Source organism: Artibeus jamaicensis, unplaced genomic scaffold, assembly GCF_021234435.1.
Source record: "Artibeus jamaicensis isolate MK-2021 breed Jamaican fruit bat unplaced genomic scaffold, CSHL_Jam_final contig_388, whole genome shotgun sequence".
Taxonomy (NCBI): Eukaryota; Metazoa; Chordata; class Mammalia; order Chiroptera; family Phyllostomidae; genus Artibeus; species Artibeus jamaicensis.
The window spans coordinates 4,297,922-4,323,493 of record NW_026521813.1 but is presented as its reverse complement, the minus strand read 5'-3'; the positions used below and the strand labels follow the sequence as shown (position 1 = coordinate 4,323,493).

At 35.5% G+C, this 25,572-nt stretch overlaps 1 protein-coding gene and 1 non-coding gene across 2 annotated transcripts in view; one reads left to right on the top strand and one right to left on the bottom strand.

Annotated features, from left to right (window-relative positions):
- Positions 1–1,331: 1,331 nt before the first annotated feature.
- The window catches only part of LOC119045428 (protein eyes shut homolog), a 179,743-nt gene continuing 155,502 nt past the window's right edge, over positions 1,332–25,572 (bottom strand). The window contains exons 8-10 of the mRNA XM_053665001.1: positions 17,822–17,860; positions 15,210–15,354; positions 1,332–1,558 (exon numbers count right to left, since the gene is read on the bottom strand). Of these exons, the coding sequence (XP_053520976.1) occupies positions 1,341–1,558; positions 15,210–15,354; positions 17,822–17,860 (402 nt within the window). The 3' untranslated portion in view covers positions 1,332–1,340. The remainder of the gene's footprint in view (positions 1,559–15,209; positions 15,355–17,821; positions 17,861–25,572) is intronic.
- LOC119045435 (small nucleolar RNA SNORA61) lies at positions 9,186–9,307 on the top strand. The gene has a single exon (XR_005081782.2). It is a non-coding gene; the product is annotated as a small nucleolar RNA SNORA61 (small nucleolar RNA).

Below are 25,572 nucleotides of genomic sequence, written 5' to 3'. Positions count from 1 at the left end.
CTGATTATATATTTATACATATATTTAAGCATATGTACATATAGTCCATGAAAACATCAAGTGATTTTTTTCTCGTACAAGTGTTATTAAGAAGAGTTAAATTTAATCTAGTCTATTTGTGTATAGCTGCTACTTAATGTTATATTTTCACAGAAATAGAAAGGGGGTACTATGTTATAAAAGCAAGTGTGTATATATGTATATATATATGAATATATATATACACACACATATATATACATGTTTTTTCTAAGGCAATTACATATATTTCAACAATTCTAGCACATTTTATATTATTTTATTCTTACTAAAACCACATTGGAAATGTAAAATATCACATACTGTTACCAACTTTTTAGCAAACTTGCCAAAATTCATGCACTTAAATATATTTTCATCTTTGAAAAGCTAATCTGGATGGCCATATGTTTATTCCAATGATATCACCATTTCCATTTTCTGAACTTATCTTTTTAAATTGCCTCCAAAACCTTCAGCATATTACTTTAAATATCAAATAGAAAAAAATAAGTTTCTTTTTAAGATGAAAATCCAAAATTGGGTCAGTTCAATAAAATGAAATATCAAACTTGTAAAAATTATTTTACTGAAAATTAGTTGTGATTTAAAAGTGACACAAATAATTTCTTCCTGCATGGCCTCTGTGTTGCTTTCAATAGGCAATTATAATAAAGAAGTTTATTATGATCACTTCAATGGAACACCAAGCATAAAATTGCAAGTAACATAAATTTGAATGGTTAATTTCTTATATTTTTATATCAAAAGTTGCTTTATTACTATGTAGATGCTGTGAGTCTTATTTATGACTTTAAAGAGGAGATAGTATGTTTGTGATTTTGTTTTTATTTAAATCTTATTAATGCTGGGGTATAAAACTGACGTAGAAAATACAAAAACCAAGTTTTATTTTCAAACTAAAAAAAAAAAATTGGCCCTCAATGTGCTTAGGCAGCCACAGAGGAGGTTGAAGGGCAGTACTAAAGCTGTTTAGGAAAAATGATTGGGAGGTGGTAGCAGCCTGTGTTTTCGTCAGACCTTTGACATATACATCATTTTCTTAATGGTAGAGCCTGGCCTTATTAGCCTCATTTTCATGAGCCAAGGCCCTCTAGTCAGCAATGTAATTGTCCAAAGAAGCAATTCTATTACTCCAAGTGAAGACATTTTTACTTTGCCAAATGAGAAAGCGGAGTATAATGCCAATCATTAGACATATATGAGATGTTAAATATATTATAATTTCCACTAGATTATTTGATTTCTCAAGGAATACTTGCCTCTAAATCCAGGGACACAGGTGCCGAAGAAATAGCCACTTAAAATGATACCAGCCACTCCAGTTTTGCAGGGCATAGATTTACAATCTTCAGTTTCTGTTTCACAGATTTTTCTTTTATATATTTGCAGACAGCTACAGTTACAGCTGTGCAAATGGACTCCGCAGAGGCCATGTGATGATGTACTCCGGTTTCTGAAGCAATCTCCAGCGTTGAGAACACAGACTCTGTCAGTGTAACTGAGAGAACAGCTGCATCTGAAACATGCAAAGACAAAAACCCAATTAGTCTTAAAGATAACATATGTAAAATATTTATCTCATACTTACTCAAATACACAGGATGAGAAACATAATAAAGATGGCTGTGGGATTAAAAAATATTCTTGTAGAAAGCATCCATATTTAGCAAAGTTTAATTTTGCATATTGTGCAGAATATTGAATGAAAAGAAGTTTTGCTATAGACAGACCTAGATTCAAGTACAGGTTCTGCCACTTAATTGCTATGTAACCTAGAATAGTATGGTGTTATTAAACCTGCTGAGGCTAAATGACAGGAGGTATATGCATTTCAGGATTATTGTAAAGATATGCAGTAAAGTTTTGTAGTGAGTGTTTGACAACTAGTCTTTTTTTTGTAATAAAAGTGTTCTAGACCGCCAAGGCAGCTGCTTCACTGACCTTTATTTTTAATAAACAGATTGCCAGCTGTATAATCAGATAAAGAACCAGGCTGCACAGCCCATGAAGTTCCCCTTTTTAGAAAGCCCCAATTAACCTAGATAGCTGACTTTTTATGTCACCCCACTTTTCCCTTCAAGCTGTTAAATTTTTCCTCTTCTCTTTTACAGTCACAAGAAGAGTGAAGCTGGGAAAACTCAGGCAACCCTCCCCACCCTCAACTCCAACAGAGGTGAATCCCAGGTCTGCTCTCTATCTCTTCACCTAAGATGGGATTGATCTTGCCAAGTAGCCCAGCATGCCATGTATTTTCCAGGATTTGAGGTGATAAAGCTTGTGGTCTCAAAGTCCCCTGGTTGTCCTGAGGTTCATTTCATAATCATAGTAAGAACCACAAGGGCCAGTCCCGGGCCTACGGGAGAGCTCCAGGCATTTCTCACCAATGGCATCATTATCCATAGATAGAGAACTGCAGAAAACAAGTTTTAAATACCTAGTCTCATGCCTATAAAAAAAGTTTTTAATCAATAGTAGGTTCCATTGATAGTATTTATTCATTCATTTCTATGTTCATCATATGAATATGTATTTACATTTTCTCTCTCTTTTTTAAGATTTTGTTTATTTTTCTTTAGACAGAAAGGGAATGAGAGAGGAAGAGAGATATCAATGTATGGTTGCCTCTTGTGTAGCCCCTGCTGGGAACTGGCCTGCAGCCCAGGCATGTGCCCTGACTGGGAATTGAACCACCATACTCTGGTTCACAGGCCCGTGCTCAATCCACTGAGCTACACCAGTCAAGGCTCACATTTTTTTAAAAGATTTCTTTCTTTATTTTTAGAGGCAGGGGAAGGGAGGAAGAAAGAGAGAGAAAGAAACATCAGTGTGTGGTTGCCTCTCACACACCCCTAACTGGGGACCTGGCCTGCAACCCAGGCATGTGCCTTGACTGGGACTCAAACCTATGACCCTTTGGTTTACAGGCCAGAGCTCAATCCACTAAGCTGCACCCAGTATTTGCATTTTCTATGTGATTAGTATTGACCTAAGTGAATTGATACTGAGATAAAAAACAAAAAACACTTCTGGTTCTACTTTACTTCAAAAGGTATGCCCTATATCCTCTTCTTGCCCTAACATAATGCTAATACATTTTATTACAAATGCTTGAGTATCTCAGCTCTTCAGTGGCCTATAATGTAAGTACTTGGAAGGCAGGAATGATGGTTGTCTTATTCATACTGAATCCCTATCACCTCTCATATATGCAAATAAATGTTAGTGCCTAGCATAGAGAGAACCCAAGTGAATGTGTTCAATGAATAATAATAAAATAAATAAATGAGGTGCTAAAAGACACTTAGAATTTGTGGGGGGAGGGAAAGAGGGAGGTGATAAGTATTAGAATGTATTAATACCTGAAGTTAAATTAAATACAAATATTCTGGGAATTCTTAAAAGGAAATAAACCTTAACCTGACATGATGAAATGATGAGGCAGGAGGAATCTTATAATATATTGTTTGTGTATGTTATTATACACAACACTCAAACTTAACTTTTTACTCAGTGTAGTTATTCATCTAAGATAAATGTAGGGCAAAACCAAATATTTTTGGATACTATTTTAGAAAGCTATATTGCTTTGAATTTTGAAGTATATCTATCCTTGAATACATGAACACAATCCATAGATTTATTTACTTTTAATTTTTAATCATTGATTTTAATTAATTCTAAGATCCTGATGAGACTTTGCTTTAATAATCACAAAATTAATTCCTATAGTAATTCTAAGTTAGCTAATATTTTTTAATATTTTATGCATTTTTCTCTATTATAAAATAGACTATTTTGTGTAAATGTATTTGAAATAGTTGCAAATTTAAAGGTGTTAGCCAGACTAGCTATCAACAAGAGACGAGTATTTTTCCAGAGTTAGAGAAGCACTAGCTTTTAATCTATTTTTCATTTGATTTGTACACACACAGCTTTTCAGCACCTCAGTTATTCATTAAATACATTGAACAAACATTCTTGGGTCTTCTCTGCATTCTAGGCACCACCTCTAGGTATTATGGGTTATTCATTTTAATTTGATTGTACGTTATCTAACATACATATTTATTCCTTTCTACATGGCACCTATATGTCAATAAAACATATGAAAAACAAAGCATAAGGTAATAGAAATAACTGAAATCACAATGATAATCTTTGGTCCAAGTAATTTTTAAGTATCTTTTGCCAACTATCCAAAGGGCACTTAAGATAATTATGTAAACATGTCAATGAATTGAGAAGAGCAATGTCAAATCACTTTGCTTGTTATTATTAATGAAAATTAACCTACTGAACCTAAGTCTTTACACTCATAAATTTATGTGATGGTAGGTGTTTGGAGTCAGCTAGAATGTTAAAGGTCTTTTAGTTCAAACCTTTCTTCTTGTGTTTGCAAAAAACTTGGCCATTTAATGAAACTTGCCAAAGATCGTTGAAATTAATAATGGCAGGCAATAGAGTTAATATTTTTATATATTCAAAGCACTGGCCTTGGAGAGGGAAACTTGGTTCTAATTCTTCTCTAACTTATTTCCTAAATAAGTTTCTCTGTGTCCTAGTTTTCTCATCTGAAAATTATTAGTACTACATCTATTTCACAGAATAAGATTATATTTATTCATTACTAAGCAGGTAATGGTGACCAGCCAAACAAAATGTGTATGTTTACCTGAAAAAAAGTTACAGAATACAGTTTCTTCCCCTCAATGACCTCTCGTTTGCTCTGCCCACTCCCCTCAAAATCAACAATGACAAAATCTAGGTAAAGTATAAACAACTGTTACATGGCATATAATTCTGCCTGTTTCATACCATGTTTAAGCATACTTTGTAGAACAATTATTAATAGTGTTCATGTACTTTAAGAGCATTTGGGTTGGAATGGTAAATTACATAGTGTCCTACATATATTACTAAGATAATTATGTAGCTATGTGCCTCAACTATACCGATTTAGTCATAGTACGAGTTGTTAGTCCATAAATATAAAAAGAAAATGAAAGTTTTCCTAAATGGACAAGATATTCTGTGTGAGAATCAAAAAGGCCTATCATTTAATTCTTCCTAAATTAATCTCTAATTTAATGAAAGCTCAATAAACCAGGAAATAATGCAGTGATTCAAAAATATATGATCATAATGAATGAGTAGGAACCTTGTGGATGGTGAGGAGTGTCCATTCCAGCATATATTTTGAAAAGATAATTTGCCATATTTACTAATAGATTAATGGTAAGATATAGGAGAGGAAATTAATTTAGAATGACTACTTCCCTTTAGGTCTTAGAAGTTTGGGACTCTAGTACCTTTTATATTGAGAAAGATTTAGTAGAAACAATTTTTCAGATCTAGAAATCTGCATTTGGCCATAAGAAAGTTGAGAAAGTTATTATACATATAAATCCATATGTCTACTAATCAATTGGAAATATAAGTCAGTATCATTATCCAGTAGTAGGCCCAGAATGGATGGACAGTTTGCCTATAACCCCACACCCTCAAAACCTTCAGTCTGTGATTCCTTACCATCTCTTAAAGAAACAAATTGCATCAATATTTTTTGTTTATAATATTTATGTTATTGTAGTACTCTCTTTACTTCATACAATAGTATTTATAGGCATAGCCTGTCTACACAGGCTACAGTATTTCCAAATATTTTGAAAAGTCAAGTTAATGACCTAACTGTAATACAAGAAGATATACAAATATTAATTGTTATTGAATGCATCCATACATAAAAATATAAGAATACATCCTTTGTGGAAATGACTGAACTAGAAGATACATGCATGTGGTTAGCCCTTGGCATTTATACACAGAATTACCATGATTGTAGTACCTATAATAGAGGCTGATGATAATAGTTAGTTAGAAATTCAAGTAGGATGATATGATTTTCTAATGTAGTTAACAAAGCCTAATAAATTTTTGAATAAAACATCCACTTGATTAACATGAAAGTTTCGTTTCTAGTTAATCCAAGGATTATTAATTTTTTTGTGAGAGTATTTTGTGTCAGTACATTAAGTGAAGTTCTTGGCTCGGATATTTATGAAGGGGTTTTATATTTATATTGTATTAATGTATGTGGGAACTTTTTAAATCATGCAAACCTTGTAATACTTTTTTTTATCACTGAACCAGTGTGTGCATTGAAGGATTTACTACATATATCACCTACCACTCACCTCGGAAGTGCCAGCTGTTTCCATCAGTTCTACTGATTAGAGAGACAGCAGAAATTTCCAAATAGTCCCTAAGATGAAAGTATAGCCCTTTGAAAGCCATTAATCTACAATAAATTTCTCCGGTTTACTAAAGCACTCACCACTTCTTACCCTATTATATACCAGGTTGCCAAGCACTTTTTCATCATAACTAATAATATTCATTTAAATGCTGACAGAGTCCAGTACAAATAATGTCCCTGTTTGTTTTTAACAAAACTTTTTATTACAATATTATAAACATGCAACTCTGTAATATAACAATACCACACTCAAGCACAACATATAACGTTTTAGGTGAAATGTTCAAATTAAAACTATAAATTATTATACCCATATTATTACCCCACCACCACACTTGGCAGGCCTTACTTCTGCCAGACACTCTATATGTGTATATGGATACCCAATGCTAAGATAAATTGATATTAAGTTGAAAGCAATTCAGTGACAAGTACATCAATTTTGTAAGAAAAAAAGTCAAGAAAATTAGAGTTATAGTGATCTGCATACAGTGTGGGATGAAATTACGTTTACAGTTGCAAATACATGAAACATATTTTTGTATTATTATTTATTAATTATTATATTATTTTCCATATGGACAATGATAAACCTACTTTTGTACCATCCCGTATAGTATTAAAATTTTTTTAATATCCTTATAATTTAAAAGACAATGAATGTATTATTACCTTCATTATTAATTATCATGTTGAATTATACTTAAATTTGAAACAAGTGAATAATATAATTGAAAGGCTAAAACAAAAATGTATTAGGTAAAAGTCTAAGTTGAAAATATAGTCTCATATTTAAATATTGCAATTTAACTTTTATCATTTGTATTTTTAATAGAAAAATATTCTAGGGATAGAAGAAATTAAACATATTCCTTTATTTATTACCTTAAATTTTAATATTATAATCCATATGCCTTATATGTGGTCAATGCCCATTAATATTGTTTGACTATATAATTATCCAATTTATTTCAAAATTGAGCTATTCTCTGAGAAAGGTCATCTTAAAGGTTCTGAATAAACAGCTTCATGACATTTCAAGTCAAAGAAGATAATTTGAAAAGCAATTCATAAAGGTTAGGCCTATAAAAAGCTATTTAGATAATATCAAGTAAAGTTAAAATCTGGCCCAGGTACACAAAATCATATAACATGCATAAAATTTTTGTTTGATATATAAATTTGAAGTATAAAATCTCATAAAGCCTGAAGCTATAATATAGTCAAACCTTCACTTTATGTGCATAATACATGTATTGGGTCATATCCAAAAGAATAAAAAAAGCTACATGAGATACAATATTTAATACATTAGCTATATTTCAACTTATACTATAATGTAAGCTGAAAATTAATTTCACAAAACTGCTTCTTTTTCTGAGGTTTATTATAATTAATTTTCAGCATGTATATGGATATTATAATATCTACTTTAGAATTGTTTAAATGGATTAAGTAAGTAAAGGCCTCTGTATCATTTTACTATAAAACTTAAGGAAGCAAGGTTATTTAAGTTTTTCATGGCAAAATAAAGAGGAAAATCATACAACAGTACATGAAAATGAATAGAATATAAGGATCTGGACACTAAAAAAAAAAGGTCTCTTAATAGTATTAAGACCATCCAAAACCAAAAATACACCCATCATACACACACAGTCCAGTTTCCTTTTGTTTTTTTCTCAAAGTAAAATGTAACCCATAACTTTTACCAGGAAGGCACAAAAATTTGTGTGGCACATCCAAAATTTAAAATATAAACAAAATAAGAAATTCAGCTTCTTAAAAATGTCACTAACATCATGGCAGAAAGTATAATGATCTGGAAATTCATAATTATTAGAATTGCTGGTTCAGAAATAATTTAAGAAAACTCTGATCAAAGTATATTATATTTCAGTGACAAATTCACATAAAGCTGTATTAATACAAGCCTCCCAAGTCTACAGAAATATATTTTGTAACTAGATTTGAATTTATCATGGAATTTGAGATTTTACACTTCAAAACAGACTTCTTACTTATAAATGAATAGTGTTTGGGTTATATTTAGCTTTACATGGCAAATGCAAAAGTACTAAAATAGCCCACAAAAGAAACATTTAATTTATAAAGAATCCAGAAAGTAAGTCAAAAAATTCATTGCTATAACACAAACTACTTGTATGTTTAGGAAGTAAAAATAATAGTTGTTCTAGTAATTTAAAAAGATGTAGGCTTTCTAAATAAAATGAAATAACCATGAAATATGTTTTATGGAAAATATTAATTTACTGATGGATGGTACATTGCAAAGGAACAGAAGTCAGATCTCATTTCTACATTTTTTAGTTAGAAAATACTCAAATGCTTGATAAATGTGTGAATGAAAGGATATTCTTTTATTTTGATATATCTAGTAGTAGGTAGGAATTAGTGACTTGAGCATAAATCAAAAGCTTCGTAAGTGTATTGGGCAACAAAAACCTCACAGTCTAGTGTTGAGGAATTACAATGCCATACTTACCAAGAACTATCCTATCCTGAGTGAAAAAATGGCTGGGGAACTCTCCCTCAACCCCTTTAAGGTTATCCAAATTCTTCAGAAATATTTTTGAACATTTAAGGCAAATATGCAGTAATAGGACTCAAACCTTTGTAAAATACTTCATTTATATTATGTCCTTTAAGCTACAATAATAAAAGTATACTTCAATAGAAATATGTTTAGGCATTAATTATCAACTGGTAACATTATTATTACTTTTGTCATTGTTACATTGTTATAACATTGTTATTATTGTTGTTAGTATCTTTCATTCAGAAGAATTTAATGTTATTACATTACTCTCATTGTTTTACTTTATGTTATACCTTGTTAGTTTAGTTTTAAAAGTTCTCCATTCCAACCCTCTGGTCCCTTTGCCATTGAATCAGATAGGACACCGTCTTGGTGGTCATAAAAGGAGGGAAAGTAACACTGAAGTTGGCCTCACAGCTCTGTAGCATGTGGGCTAGCTTTAAACAAGGTTAAAAAAAAAGGTCTCCATTCTAAAACCAGGGACATTTTCCAACATTTCTTTTAGTTACATTTTAATCTTGCTTTTAAATTATAAGTCAAATTGTTTCTCTGGTATCAAATGCTACAGCATTCCATATATTTTTATTAAATTACGGACAAAAATCTCATATCAAGATCCCATATGTATATGGGTTTTCTCAAAGCTCTCTGTTAGTTATTCATTTTGACAGTGGCACCATATGAGTTTTATAGTTGGCATACCAGATGGTACATGAATTCCCATCCCATTATCTTTTATTAAAAAGATAACTTAGTTCTTTATAAATTATTATCTTTTTATAGTTTTTAGAACTTGTTGATTCATTTCTAAAATAAAATGCAATATTTTGGGTATAGCATTCAATGTGTGAATTATTGAAAAAATTGATCTCTTGGCCAAATTAAGGCATCATAACTAAATGCATGGATTATATTTTAATATAATCAGAACATCCATTAATTTTCTATTTTTGTTTGATAGGCTAATAAAAATTTTTATAGAGAACCTGAGCATATTTTGCAAGTTAATTATAAGATTTTTCATTTCTTTTGTTATTATAGAAATATAATAATTTCCAGATATTGTGACTGATATAGAGAAACAATTTTATATGAACTACTTGTATGGGCAATCTTTATAAGGCTCTACTTTAAATATTAATTGAGACAATGTCAAGAGCCATAATGAATTGATAATTTTAACTATAAAAATTCCAGGAATTTCTGAATGTCATAAAAAATTACCATAAACAAAGAAATAAACACAAACTCAGGTATAACAGTTATACCACAGAGCAAAGGAATATTATTTTAGTAAACAAAAATATCCTAAAAATCATTGTGAATTAAATAAATATTTATTGACTTCTCCTACATGCATCATTTGTGACTGGTATCCTTCCCATAACAAAATATTTTATAGATTCTTTCATGTTGTGGCATATATTAGTAATTCATTCATTGTCATTGATGAATAATATTCTACTGTGTAAATATAGTAAATCTTATTTATTTATTCATCATCAGTTGACAAACATTTGGGTTATTTTAGTTTTTTGACTACTATAAATAAAACTATAAACATGAATATTTTTGTGTGAACATATATTTTTATTTTTCTTGAGTATATACTAGAAATAGGAGTGGCAGGTTATATGAAAAGTCTATGAGTAAATTTTTGAGTAACAGACACTGTATTTTTAAAATACCTGTATGTACCATTTTACATTCCACCAGTCTGGTATAAGGGTTCCAGTTTCTACAAATTCTCACTAATGGAAATATATATTAACATTTTTTTATCTCTATGTGGATATAAAGTTATATCTAATTGTTTTCATCTGCATTTTTGTTTTTTATTATTAAATGTAATGCTATTTTTTCTGTTTTAATTTAAATATTTTTATCAGGTTGAGAAAGGTCCATTGTATTCTTTATTTGCTGATTATTTTTATCATGAAAGAGTATTGGATTCTTGCCAAATAATTTTTTCCTGCATCTATTGAAATCATTTTGTGTTTTCTTTCTTTTTCCTCACATTCCATTGATGTAGTATATTATGTATATCCATTTTAGGATGTTAAACCAACCTTATATTCCTGTGATATATCCTATATGGTCATGGTATGTAATCCTTTTTATGTGCTGGATTTGTTATGCTATAATTGCATTGAGGGTTATTACGTTCAGACTAGTAAGCTATATTGGTTTGTAGTTTTCTTGTGATGTCTTTGGCTTCATTATTCTTGTAATATTGGCCTCACAGAATAAGTTGAGAAATGTCCTCTCCTCATTTATTTTTGGAAGAGTTTGCATAAATTTCTATTAATTTTGCTATAAATGTTTGTTAGTATTTGGCAGTAATGTCTTTTAGGTATAGACATTTCTTAGTGTAAATATTTATTTATTTGTTTGGTAAGTAGTGATTTAATATATTTAGTTGTAATAGATATATTCAGATTTTCTATTTTTTTTTCAGTTTCTTTAAGTCATTTGTATTTTTCTGGAAATGTACTCATTTCTTCATAGATATTTGGAAACACAGTTGTCTCTGGTGTTTTCTAATACTCTTTTGCTTTCTCCAATTTCTGTAATAATGTCCTTTCTCATTCCTGATTTTAGAAATTTGATTCTTGTCTCTGTTTTTCAAAGTTTTAGTAAGTTCCACTCATTTTGTTATTTTTTTCAAAGGATAGACTTTTGGTTTTACAACATTCTATACTATTTATACTCTAACTAATTTCACACTGCAGTGTATGATTTTCTTCCTTTGGCTGGCTTTAGGTGAAATCTCCAATGGATTGCATGTATTAAGGTGAAAATTTAGGATATCAATTGAGATTTTCCTTGTTTTTTAACACAGGCATTTATAGCTATATATTTTTTTTATTATAAGCACTGTTATAACCTATGTCCCATGAGTTTTGACATATTGTGTCTTTATTTTAATTAACCTCAAATAATTTTGTAATTGTCTTTGCCATTTCTTTTTTATTTATGCACATTGGTTTATGTGAATTGTTAATTTCTACATATTTGTGAATATACCAAATTGCTTTATTGTTTTGGTTTTTAATCAAATTCATTGTGGTCAGAAAACACACTTTTTATTATATTGCAGCTTTTAAAACATACTGACTACATTAAAAAAATGTTGTTGTGCATTTGAGAAAAATGTCAGTCTGATGTTGAATAGAGTGTTCCATAGCTATCTGCTGTAGTATAGAGCTATCTGCTAGTTCTAGGTAGTATATAGCATTGTTCAAAGCTTCTATATATTCATTAATCTTCTGCTGAGGGTTATATCCACTATTGGAAGTAGGGTATTGGGGTCTTGAAGTATTATAATTCAATTGGCTATTTTCCCCTTCAATTCTAACATATTTTTAAATTATTTTATTGTTGTTCAATTACAGTTATCTACATTTCCCCACTCCACTCCCCCCACCCCAGCCTAAACCACCTCCCTTGCTCCCCCCTCTGGTTTTGTCCATGTGTCCTTTATAGTTGTTCCCGAAAACCCTTTCCCCCGTCGTCTCTTCCCACTTCCCCTCTGGTTATTGTTAGATCATTCTTAATTTCAATTACTATGGTTATATTTTACTTGCTTTCTTCTTTTGTTATGTTCCAGTTAAGGTTAGATTATATGGTATTAATTCCTCACCACCAGATTTATTTAGTTTACCATAATGCTCTCCAGTTCCATCCATGCTGTCACAAAGGGTAGAGCTCCTCCTTTCTCTCTGCTGCGTAGTATTCCACTGTGTAAATGAACCAGGGTTTTTTGATCCACTCATTTACTGATGGGCACATAGGTTGCTTCTATCACTTGGCTATTATAAACTGTGTTGCTATGAACATTGGGTGCATAGATTCTTTTGGATTGGTGTTTCAGGTTTTTTAGGATATAATCCCAGCAGTGGAATTGCTGGGTCAAAAGGCAGATCCATTTTCAGTTTTCTGAAGAAATCCATACTGTTTTCCATGGTGGCTATACCAATCTGCATTCCCACGAACAATACACTGGATTTCCCTTTTCTCTGAATCCTCTCCAACACTTGTTTGTTGGTTTGTTTATGATGGTCATTCTGACTGGGTAGAGATGGTATCTCATTGTGTTTTTAATTTGTATCTCTCTAATGGCTAATGATGCTGAGCATCTTTCATGTCTTTGAGCCCTTTGTATGTCCTCCTTAGAGAAGTGTCTGTTCAAGTCCTTTGCCCACTTTTTTAATTGGGCTGTTTATCTTGCTGGTATGGAGTTGTGTGAGTTATAGGGAAACATATTTGCCAGTGACACCTTGAATGAACAATTCTAACATTTTTTGGTTCATCTATTTTGGGTCTCTGGTGTTTGGCATATATGTTTATAATTGCCACATCTTATGATGGATTGTCTCTTTTCTCATTATAAAATGAAGTCTGTTTTGCCTAGTAACCATTTTTTCTTTTAAAATCTATTTCATTTCATATTAATATAGATAATCTGGCTCTCTACAGTTATTTGAAAGATACTTATATCTTTTCTCAATCTTTTACTCTTAACCTAATCGTACATTTAACTGTAGAAGGTGTCTCCTATAGATGGATCATATTTGTCTATATGATACAGGGTGCAGCCGGGGGGGGGCCCAAAAAACAGATTTGGAATGGTGTCCAGAATTCAAAGTGTATAGGAATATTGGAGAGACATATAAGATGTCCTCACCTCGCCCCCCCCCCCAGGGGGAAGAAAGGAATGGAGCCAGGCCATTGAGAGCTGTTTTGCATAGCAACACTTTTGCAGCTAACCTCTGGAATGATTATTTAACATATCTATAACCTTTAACTGGTTTCATAGATATGTTAAATAGCTGTGGCCAAGTTTGGAGCCAGGGAGAGGTAGTGGACTGGGACTCAGGAGGATGTAACTAAGGTCTGCACTCCTGAGTGAGAAGGGCTTGAGGACTCAAGATGAAACTAGGGGCTACGCTTCTGAGTGAGATGGCCTGGATGGGAGCTTGGAAAAGACTGGCTCCAAGACATGAAGGGTCCTCCCTTGGCCAGATGGGAGAGAGAGCCACGCGGTTTCAGCAGAGTGAGGACCCCCTCTTGGTGAGGTGAAAGAGGGAGCCACGTGGTTTTGGCGGGGTGCAGACCCCCTCTTTCCCAGGTGAAAGGGAAGAACCACGCAGCTTTGCCAGAATGGAGATCCCTGCAGCCAGGTGAAGAAGACAGCCACATGCTTTTGGTGGAGTGCGGACTCCTGAAGCTTTGGTAGAAGAGGCCCACGCAGCTTTGGGGTGCCCCTTTTGGCTGCGGGGCCTGAAAAAGCAAGAGAGACTTTGACTGGAACTGGGTACAAAGGACTCTTGCCAGTGGACCATGAGAGGGTACCACAGTACTTTGGATTAACTCGAGATCCTGCACAGTGACACAGCTGACGGTGCCAGCAGCCTGCAATACAGACGTGTGCTCTTTTCCTGATTACAGTACCCGGAGTTGGGACAGTGGGAGAAGGGAGCGCTGTGTGGGTGTAGGTGTATACCCTAAAGGACTTTGATATTTTAGTGGAGGCATTAGGCCTGAATAGCATTAAATAAACATTTTGTTTCCTTTTCACAAATCTCTGGCTTTAAGAGATGTCTTTCCAATTGGCGGCGGACAGAAGGGCCCAGTAGATTTTAGTATTTTGTTTTTGGGAGGGGCCCCTGTTGTATAGCAGTTTTGGGCATCCCTAGGTGGGCCAAATATTGTATTGCCCCTCCCTCGGACCACCTCTTGTTGTTTGGTAACATATACTCAGAAATTATGTGGACTGAAAATCTCTTTTATTGAATATTTAATCTATTTGATTTTTAATGTTATTATTAGTGTAGTTGAGTTTATGTATGTTATTTTCTTTTTTGTTTTCCTTATGACTCATGTCTTTTTCATACCTATAATATTCTAACAATGCATTCTTTTATATTACTTAAATATTTGTAGAGCAAAATTTTAATACCTATAATGTTATTTTTACCAGATTAGGTAAGTTATTTTCTTAATAATTGCTCTGGGGCTTATTATATACATCTTAATATATGAGACTCTACCACTATTTATTTACCACAAATACTAACTTATGTTTAGGATTATATAGAAAAATGATTTCCCAATAAGTCTATGCCTTTTCCAACTATATTTTGCTCATATTATTATACGTGAAAATATACATACTTTATAACTATATAGGTATATGTTTCACATAAAAATCCCAATATACTGAACAAAATGATTATTAAATATTATAAAATAATTCAATTATAGCTTCTCAGTACAATTAACTTTTTTATAAATAAGAGGTAACCTTTGCTGAAATAGTGCATAAATACCTGGATACATTAAGTTCACCATGAACAGCTTTAGGTTGACACCCACTTTCTTGATAGTCAGTTGTATTTTTCTGATTCATTTTTCTAGGCCTTCTATGAATACACAGACAAAAATATTCTTTACTATCTTCCTCAGTCAAACAGCTGCATCCATTTGCACACATCTATAAAAACAAGAAATGAGAATATTTTATATCTCCATCATACACTAAAATGTTAAAATTATTTCAATCTTGAATTCTATGCTTTCTGTTATTTATTAAATTATTGTGTTCCTTTAGCAAAGGTGAAATAAATTCAGTTTTGATTTATGTCAAATTCATAAATCAAATAAAAATAGTCAGTGTCATTCATGGCATTCAAATTATGAAAGAAATATATAAATTGTACAAGGCTAACTAAATAACCATCATACAATTGTTTTTAAAATATTTTTACATTTTTTGTTAATCATGTGTTTATAGGAACTGCTCATATGTTAACTGATATGGTGGAAATAACATATTCAGGCCCAGATCCATGGAAAATCTGTATTCTGTATCACTAAACAGTTTTTACTTCTTCAAAGTTATTTGAATTCACCTGTGAATTGAATATAACATTTTACTGAATCCTATATTAAAAAGTAATTAAATAAAGATTTTAACACATTTATTTTATATTTACATAAAGTCATAATTTTATCTTTTTAAAATAAAAATAATTATCTTTTAAAATATATTATGTTTACTATTCTGCAAGTCTTCCACAGTTATGTCCAATGGATTTACCCACAGAATTAATTATTTGTCAACAGAGAAGTGCACCTCTTGTGGAAAGCTTAAACCCAGGCATATATTTTCCTAGCTCTCAGAAATGAATTCAAAACATCTGTAGAATGTTTAAATAACATAGAATGCTTTGATCTCATTTTTTCTTTCTGATACTTTCACATTTCTGGGGGGGGTGGTTTATTTGTATCCAAAATTTATCATCAGTGACAACAGTGATTAGAAATTTGGTTTCATGTTCTGATCCTCTGATGATAGATGAATGATTTATAGAGATCTAGTTAGCCTCTGTTGGGTAAAAGTTAACTAAGAATTTGTTTTTTTCATTTTTCTGTTTGGTGGTCAAGTCAATTAAGAATTTGAAATCTGTTAGAAATTAGAGCAGTTCTTTCACATGGGCAGATGAGTTCTTTTTTCATATGTTATTTACCCTTAACCCATGGCTAAAATATTATAATTAAATCTATAAGCTTTCTATATGTTTGTCTGTATGTCTATGTGTTTGTAGCTCAGAAAATTCTTTATCCCTCAGTGTTTAAGCATGTTATCATTTTTTTTTATTTGCAGAAGGTATTCATTGTAAAGTTTCTTAAATTAAAAGAGCAATGCTATAATTGGATTACTAAGTAAGCACTTTCACAGGAAGCAACAAATATCTATGTTTTATGATACTGTTTTATTATTCTTTCTCCTTATACATATGTAAATACATATAAAACATATTGTTATATTTGTTTTATGAAATTTGTGAATGTATCACACTTTATCCCCAATTACTTTAGTATGTATTAAAAAAAAAAACAGAATACTCCACTTCCATGAAATTATCAAATTTAGGAAATTAATTTTGATCCAGTACTATATTTCATAACCTATACACTTTAACAAAATGTTCCAATTATTCACAAATGCTATATTAAAAAATCCAATATATACATTCTGCAACTTCAACATGACTAGAGAATACAAAATACCAAAACTGCAAATTAATCATGAGATGATATGTAGAAACCTGGATTATTAGCAAAGTATTAGAATAAAATTGCACCAGCCAAACCAAGCTAAAAAGTCAGGAAGGACTATTCAAGGTTATTGTAATAGAGATGAAACCAGTACTGCTGAAACAAAGACAGGAGGGTTTTTAAGGGCTGTCACGAGCTGGTAAAAAAGTTCTGTACAAAGTTGTGGGAGAGATTGATCAATAAGAGGTATAAGGTGCATTGAATTATTCCTGAGTTTGCAAAGGTTGTGCTCTGAGTACAGGCCTCCTGTGTTTGCTAATTGGCACCCCTGTCATGTGGACTAAGAGCCAGGGGTGCTCTCTCTTTCAGTATTTACATTTCAAAGAGCTGGTTCACAGGTCCCTGAGTTTAAACCTGCCAAGAATCTCAGAGAAGATTTCCATACATTTCAAAAAGGCAGAGAAAGATTTTACAATTGAATGTTTTCTGTAGTAAATTCTCTAACCAAAAGGAGGTTGAGTTTTAGAGTGGAACAGAAATTTACCTAAAGGTTAGTCATGGCAAAGGAAACATCAAGAATATCTCTTTCACATTCTTAGCTAAATAAAAATAGTTATGTACCACTCAGTGGCAGAAATATGTTCTGAGAAATGCATCACTGGGCTATTTCCTAGCTGTGAAAACATCAGAGAGGGCCATTATACAAACCTAGATGACATAGTTTACTACTAACCTAGGCTATAGGAGAAGAAAATTAATTTTTTCTGTACCCTTTTTGGTTCTTGGCTGAGACATCCCTGACATAAAAGACAATTAACAGGAGAAAATCTAACAGAAGTTTAGTAACATATATACATTCTATATACATGGGAGAAAACCAGGAAAACTGTGTAACTCACCAACACGGCTAGACCCACCACCTTAAATGTCATTTTTAGCTGGAAGACAAAAGAAGATATTGGGATGGGTGGAGTCAATTAGAAGGTTGACAGGAAAAGTACAATAAAAACAAGGGAAGGTTGTTATGCAGATTTATGTCTTCTTCCTTTGCATCCATAAGAGTTTCTAGATAAGAGGTCAACCCTTCTTCCTCAGGCCTCCAGGGAGAAACAAATGGAGATTTCCCTTACAAATGTAAATGTCTTTTTACAAAGGGTCACTGCCACTTTATTTTCAGGGCTTCTCCCATGTCTGCTATTTCCTTCAATTAACAAGTCTAAAACAATCCCTATGACAAAGAGACATATTTAAGGATGACAAATTCTCTCTTCCTACAGCTCCTAAGTTACAAATATGTACAGCAGATGACTGTACTAAATGCTTTAGGTAATTGTAATGCAAGAGAAGTGTGTGTATGTGTTTCACTAAGACTACAATGGCTAAGGCCACTAGGCGATAGAAACTTTTCAGCTCCATTATACCTTTATGGGGCCGCCATCCATCATCATGGGGGTCATGATGTAACATACCCCAATGCGAGCAAATGTCGGAAGCCTTCAGGAGTTTAAGATGGAACTTTATTGGCCAGAGTTTCAAAGTTTTACCTGCGCAGGGGCGAACTCTCGGGGTGCCTCCGGAGACACACGAATGCCAAAATGGCTGCAAATGAGAGTCGCCCCGAACGCTTACAGACTAGGGTTCTTATAGAAGCGAGCAAGCAAGGGATTTCCAGAAGCGAGAGGTGGCCGTTAGCCGCTGGTCAGGGGCTCAAGCTAGGGCCCGTGATCTTGCTGATGATTGGCCTGCAAGGTGCATGAACAGCTCGTGCTCAGGTTAGCCATTGGCCTAGGGGCTCATGCTCTACCGACTGAGCTAGCCGGGCTCACGCTAGGGGGTTAAAAACTTCCAGGAGGCTATCCGCTTGACTAGTTCTTATTACTTCATTGTTCTTTTCTTAACTTCTTAACTTCCTGGAGTATCTGCCCGAGGTGGGGTGTGCGGTTTCCCCCACCCAAGCTTGAGCAAGCAGCTAAGGTTGAACAAACAACTTAGTTTTCTTAAGACTATTTCCCATAGCCCCTAACAATGACTGATTGTATGTTGAGATGAATTAAAGTTCAAATTTACATTTGAACTTTATATTTACAAAAATAGGTAAAATTTGGTAGAGGTCTTTCCCATTCCAACTTCTAGTGTCCCTTTGTCTCTTCCGTGTTATTTCAAAAACATCCTCCATTCCTAATAACTGAAGACCGGGCACTTTTAACCCAAAATGACAAGAGAAAAATTCTGAATTATCCTAAACTAAATTATAGTGGTCCAGAGAATAAGGGAGAGACAAAAAGTAATTAACCAGTTAACATCAACGAACAACTGTGAAAGATAGCTCACATTCCTGAAAGTATGTTGGAGCTCAATCAACTTACAAGCAGCTATCTGACAAGAAGCAGCCAACCACCAAACAGAGATGCACCCTGCTTATTCGTGAACTTTCCAAACTGCTCCCCACAACCAATCAAAAGTAGAAAATATTTCTTCTGTGTACTTCCTTGGACTGTGTACCTAAAACCACCTGCGCTTTATATTTTCCTATTCCCTTATCTATAACCAATGCAAGTTCTTTCAAAACAACTTACATCTTTCTTCCTCAAAACATAACATATAAGAGAACTGTCAACTCCAGGTCACTGGATATGTTGACTTCCCCATTAACCCCATTGCTGGGGTTCAAACTGTATGCCCCAGCACCTGGTCTCTTTACTCGCTGCCATATGGCTCAATACACACATTCTTTTACAAAAGCTTTCAAGAATAAATTTTTTAATTTGTTTTGTTTAAGAAGAGAAATGAAAGTATACTTTTGAATGTTCAGTCTTTGATGATGAAAACTGAAATAAACCCAACTTCCTTTCTTATATTAAAAAAATACTGAGAAACAGCAAAAACATAACTTACTCTTTGCTTCATGAAATCCTTGCTCCTAAAAGTAAACTGAGAACTAACTAAAATAAATTATTTACCAAGCCTAGCAATTTACTCATCAAACTCACTTGAAGATTATCATCACATTGTGTCCACTAGAGCGAAACTTTATAAATTCTTATCAGTCCTTAGCAGTAATCTCCACCTCCTGCCAACCAAGGTTTTAATTATCTTCCCATAACTCCTCCCTTCTGAGACATTAGTAAGATTCTGTGAAGATGTTGTTTTCCTTTATTGCATTAATCCATGAGGATTATTTTCTTGATCAATGGAATGTCTAGTAGTTTTTGGAGGGTCAACCATAACCCAGCACGCATTTATGTAAAGATCTAGTTAAGGCGCCCTTACTACCAAACCTGAGGACCTCAGACTGCAAACAATGCCCCACTGTGAGACCATTAAATATGCTTCTTTCCAACTATGACCATGATATATGAATAGTATCAGGTCTGAACTCCAGTGTCTTTTCATCAAATCCCTAGTTACTAAGTTTAGTTGGTTTTCTTAAGAATAAGAAAATAATTTAAGAAGTATTTGATTATGTGAGCTAGTTGAATCTACAGAGACAAGAAATTTCTGTCAACTTCACTTCTTCTGGTGATCATATAAGAGGCGATCTGCTAGGATAGGGCAAGCACAGGTCTTGAAACTCCATCATCCGGTTGACCTCGGTAAACAGTGAGTTCACACAGTGACATCAGCCTGCATTTCTTGGAAAAATTTTTTCTTGAGTCATCTTTTCGAAATCTAGTGCACACTTTTGCCAGGCCCCTAGTTGATATTGACTGCTCTTTGAAACAAGACATGGCATTACACAAGCACCTGTAGAAGTTTTCACGCAGTCCTCTCAGCCTCACAGGCTTTGACACCACTCATTCCTTCCTTCATGTTGTAAGTCATGTACACATTTCTGTAATTGCTGATTTCTCAAAGGACAATATAAAATTGTAGTGACTACTCTGGGGAAGTTTTAACAAGAGACAGGGTTGTTCATTTAACAGATGTATTAAGACAGAAAAAGAAAAACTCTCACGAGGACAGTTTGTCTGTGTGTCTAATAGTGTTTAATGTATAAGAATCTCTCATTTTCATACTTCTAGGGTTAATAAGCACTAGATTTGTAGTTATGTAGCTCTACTTAATTGTCAATTTGTGAATTACTATTTCCCTTCCCCATGTTAATGTTACCGAACAAGAGGTCCGAGGGAGGGGCAATACAATATTTGGCCCACCCAGGTACGCCAAAAACTGCTATACAACAGGGGCCCCTCCTAAGGACAAAATACTAATATCTACTGGGCTCTTCTGTCCGCCGCCAATTGGAAAGACATCTCTCAATGCCAGAGATTTGTGAAAAGGAAACAAAATGTTTATTTAATGCTATTCAGGCCTAATGCCTCCACTAAAATATCAAAGTCCTTTAGGGTATACACCTACACCCACACAGCTCCCTTCTCCCACTGTCCCAACTCTGGGTACCATAAATCAGGAAAAGAGCACACGTGTGTATTTCAGGCCGCTTGCACCATCAGCTATGTCAGGCAGGATCTCGAGTTAATCCAAAGTACTGTGGTACCCTCTCATGGTCCACTGGCAAGAGTTCTTTGTACCCAGTTCTAGCCAAAGTCTCTCCTGCTTTCCAGGACATGTGGCCAAAGGGGGCACCCCAAAGCCACATGGGCCTCTTCTACCAAAGCTGTAGGGGACCGCACTCCACCAAAAGCATGTGGCTGTCTTCTTCACCTGGCTGCAGGGATCTCCATTCTGGCAAAGCTGCATGGTTTTTCCCTTTCACCTGGGCAGTTATCCCCTCATGTCCCAGAGCCCATCTTTTCCAAGCTCTCTCGCAGGCCTTCTCACTCAGGGTGCAGCCCCTAGTTACATCCTGAGTCCCAGCTACTCCTTTCTCCCTGGCTCAAAATTTGGCCACAGCTATTTAACATATCTATGAAACCAGTTAAAGGTTATAGATATGTTAAATAATCATTCCAGAGGTTAGCTGCAAAACTATTGCTATGCAAAAGAGCTCTCAATGGCCCTGCTCTATTGGTCTCTTCCCCCTGGGGGGTGGTATGAGAACATCTTATATGTCTCTCCAATATTCCTGTACACTTTGAATTCTGGACACCATTCCAAATCTTTTTTTGGGCCCCCCCCCTTGGCTGCACCCTGTATCATTAATAACGTATTCTTTCTGGGCAGGTGGGTGTGTTTGTAAAACTAATATTTTCTGCAGTTAAGACTTTATACTTTGCAGTGAGGATGATACAGGGTGCAGCCGGGGGACCCCAAAAAAGATTAGGGTTGGGGGCCAGAGTTCAGGGTATCCAGGAAATATTAAGATGTCCTCAGCCCCGACCCCCACCCCCAGGGGGAAGAGACAAATAGAGCCAGGGCCATTGAGAGCTGTTTTGCATAGCAACAGTTTTGCAGCTAACCTCTGGGATGATTATTTAACATATCTATAACCTTTAACTGGTTTCATAGATATGGTAAATAGCTGTGGCCAAATTTTGAGCCAGGGAAAAGGGAGTGGCTTCAACCCAGGATGTAACTAGGGGCTGCACTCCTGAGTGGGAGTGCCTGTGTGGGAGCTTGGAAAAGATTGGCTCCGGGACATGAGGGGAGAACTGCCCAGGTGAAAGGGAGAGAGCCACGCAGTTTCAGCAGAGTGAGGACCCTCTCTTGGTGAGGTGAAAGAGGGAGCCACGTGGTTTTGGCAGGGTGCGGACCCCCTCTTTCCCAGGTAAAAGGGAAGAACCATGCAGCTTTGCCAGAATGGAGGTCCCTGCAGCCAGGTGAAGAAGAAAGCCACATGCTTTTGGTGGAGTGTGGGCTCCTGCAGCTTTGGTAGAAGAGGCCCACGCGGCTTTGGGGTGCCCCCTTTGGCCGCAGGGCCTGGAAAGCAGGAGAGACTTTGGCTAGAACTTGGTAGAAAGAACTCTTGCCAGGGGACCGTGAGAAGGTGCCACATGATTGGATTAACGAGGGATCCTGCCTACATGGTGATACTGATACAGGGTGCAGACAGGGGGCCCCCCAAAAAAGATTTAGAAAGGTGTCCAGAATTCAAAGTGTATAGAAATATTGGAGAGACATATAAGATGTCCTCACCGCCCCCCCCCCCCCAGGGGGAAGGGATGAATGGAGCCAGGCCATTGAGAGCTATCTTGCATAGCAACAGTTTTTGGAGCTAACCTCTGGAGGAATGGTTATTTAACATATCTATAACCTTTAACTGGTTTCATAGATATGTTAAATAGCAGTGGCCAAGTTTGGGGCCAGGAAGAAGGGAGAATGGAGTAGCAGGGACTGAGGAGGGAACTAGGGGGACTCAGGATGGAACTAGCAGGGACTCAGGATGGAGACTAGGAGCTGCACTCCTGAGGGAGAAGGTCTTGGACTCAGAATGTAACTAGGGGCTGCGCTCCTGAGTGAGAAGGGTTTGGACTCAGGAGGATGTAACTAGGGGCTGCTCTCCTGAGTGAGAAGGGCTTGGACTCAAGATGGAACTAGCAGGGACTGAGGATGGAACTAGGAGGACTCAAGATGGGAACTAGGGGCTGCGCTCCTGAGCGAGATGGCCTGGGTGGGAGCTTGGAAAAGACTGGCTCCGAGACAGGAAGGGTCCCCGCTTGGCCAGATGAGAGAGAGCCACGCGGTTTCAGCAGAGTGAGGACCCCCCTGTTGGTGAGGTGAAAGAGGGAGCCACGTGGTTTTGGCAGGGTGTGGACCCCCTCTTTCCCAGGTGAAAGGGAAAAACCACGCAGCTTTGCCAGAATGGAGATCCCTGCAGCCAGGTGAAGAAGACAGCCACATGCTTTTGGTGGAGTGCGGGCTCCTGCAGCTTTGGTAGAAGAGGCCCACGCAGCTTTGGGGTGCCCCCTTTGGCTGCAGGGCCTGAAAAAGCAAGAGAGACTTTGACTGGAACTGGGTACAAAGGACTCTTGCCAGTGGACCATGAGAGGGTACCACAGTACTTTGGATTAACTCGAGATCCTGCACAGTGACACAGCTGACGGTGCCAGCGGCCTGCAACACAGACATGTGCTCTTTTCCTGATTTACGGTACCCAGAGTTGGGACAGTGGGAGAAGGGAGCGCTGTGTGGGTGTAGGTGTATACCCTAAAGGACTTTGATATTTTAGTGGAGGCATTAGGCCTGAATAGCACTAAATAAACATTTTGTTTCCTTTTCACAAATCTCTGGCATTGAGAGATGTCTTTCCAATTGGCGGCAGACAGAAGAGCCCAGCAGATTTTAGTATTCTGTCCTTGGGAGGGGCCTCTGTTGTTCTGTAGCAGTTTTTGGCGTCCCTTGGTAGGCCAAATATTGGCCCCTCCTTGGGCCTCTTCTTCTGTAACAAGGAAATAATTAACTTTCAACTTTCATGATTTCACATCTGCTTAGAACTAAGTCCCTCTCATTTCTTCATTTTTTTCAATATTTTTTTGTTTGGGAAAGTATAAAAATTATGATATTTTCTCTATCATTAGATGCATAATGTAGGACCACTGTTTGGGAAGCCAAAATACAAGAAAAAGGAAAATGATTGTGCTTTATTTCTGTTTGTATTTTTCTAAAAACTTAGCAAAGCAGAAAATGTGAATGGGTAAAGTAATTAGTCTTCTAGCTAAAAAGAAAATTAAGTCTCTAGATTTTTGGCATACACTTAAAAGTCTTGATTTTTTAAAAAAAATATTTGAACATAAGCATTCACTTATATTAAAAAGAGCTTATGTAATTTCCCAATTTAAAAAAGTATTCTTTATGCAAATAAGAATTATTAAATTTAACCTTGAAAGAACTATTCTATATAGTTATTCTATTATAACTATTCTATTATAGGTTAATGATTTTAAAAATATGAAGTAAAATAATTGACATTTTCATAATTGACATAATTTAAAAGGTTTTAATCTTGTGAATTTATTGATTCAATTACACTGATGAACTAGGATGTTTTATTGATGATACTGTTACAGAACAGGGCCAAGAATGGGTATGATATACTATTACTGAAAGGACCCCCCACACACTAGATTAGCTATGTCTGCCACCACAGGAAAGATATCTCTCAATGCCAGAGATTTGTGAAAAGGAAAGGAAATATTTATTTAAAGCTATTCAGACTTAAAGTAGTGACCTAATGTCTTCATTAAAATATTAAAGTCCTTTAGGATACCCACAGATGCACACAGTCCCTCCTTCTCCCTCTGCCCTAGTCTGGGGTACCGTATCTCAGGAAAAGAAGTAGAAGTCCCTGATTCGGACTCCGGGCACCATCAGCTGTGTCACTGCCAGGATATCCAGTTAATCCAAAGTCCTGGCACCTTCTCATGGCCCACCAGCAAGAGTCCTTTCACCTTTTTTCTTCCAGGCAAAGTCTCCCCTGCTTCCTAAGCCACATGGCAAAAGGGAGCACCCCAAAGCCACATGGTCCTCACTCTTACCAAAGCTGCCAGGGTCCCCACTCTGCCAAAACCATGTGGTTATCTCTCTCATGGCTGATGAGTCTGGGTTTAAATCCCTGTGCCAACCTTCCTTTGTACCCCAATTTCCAACTCCTCCTACAATCAGTTGCACCTGCCAGCATTCCTGTATTATTCCAAGTTTACTGGGCTGCCATCGTGCGTCTGGGCAGGTGCAGCCCCATGTCATGGAGCTAATCTCAAAGCTCTCATGCAGGTGCTGTAACCAGGGGGAGCTGCCCCCCAGTTACATCTTG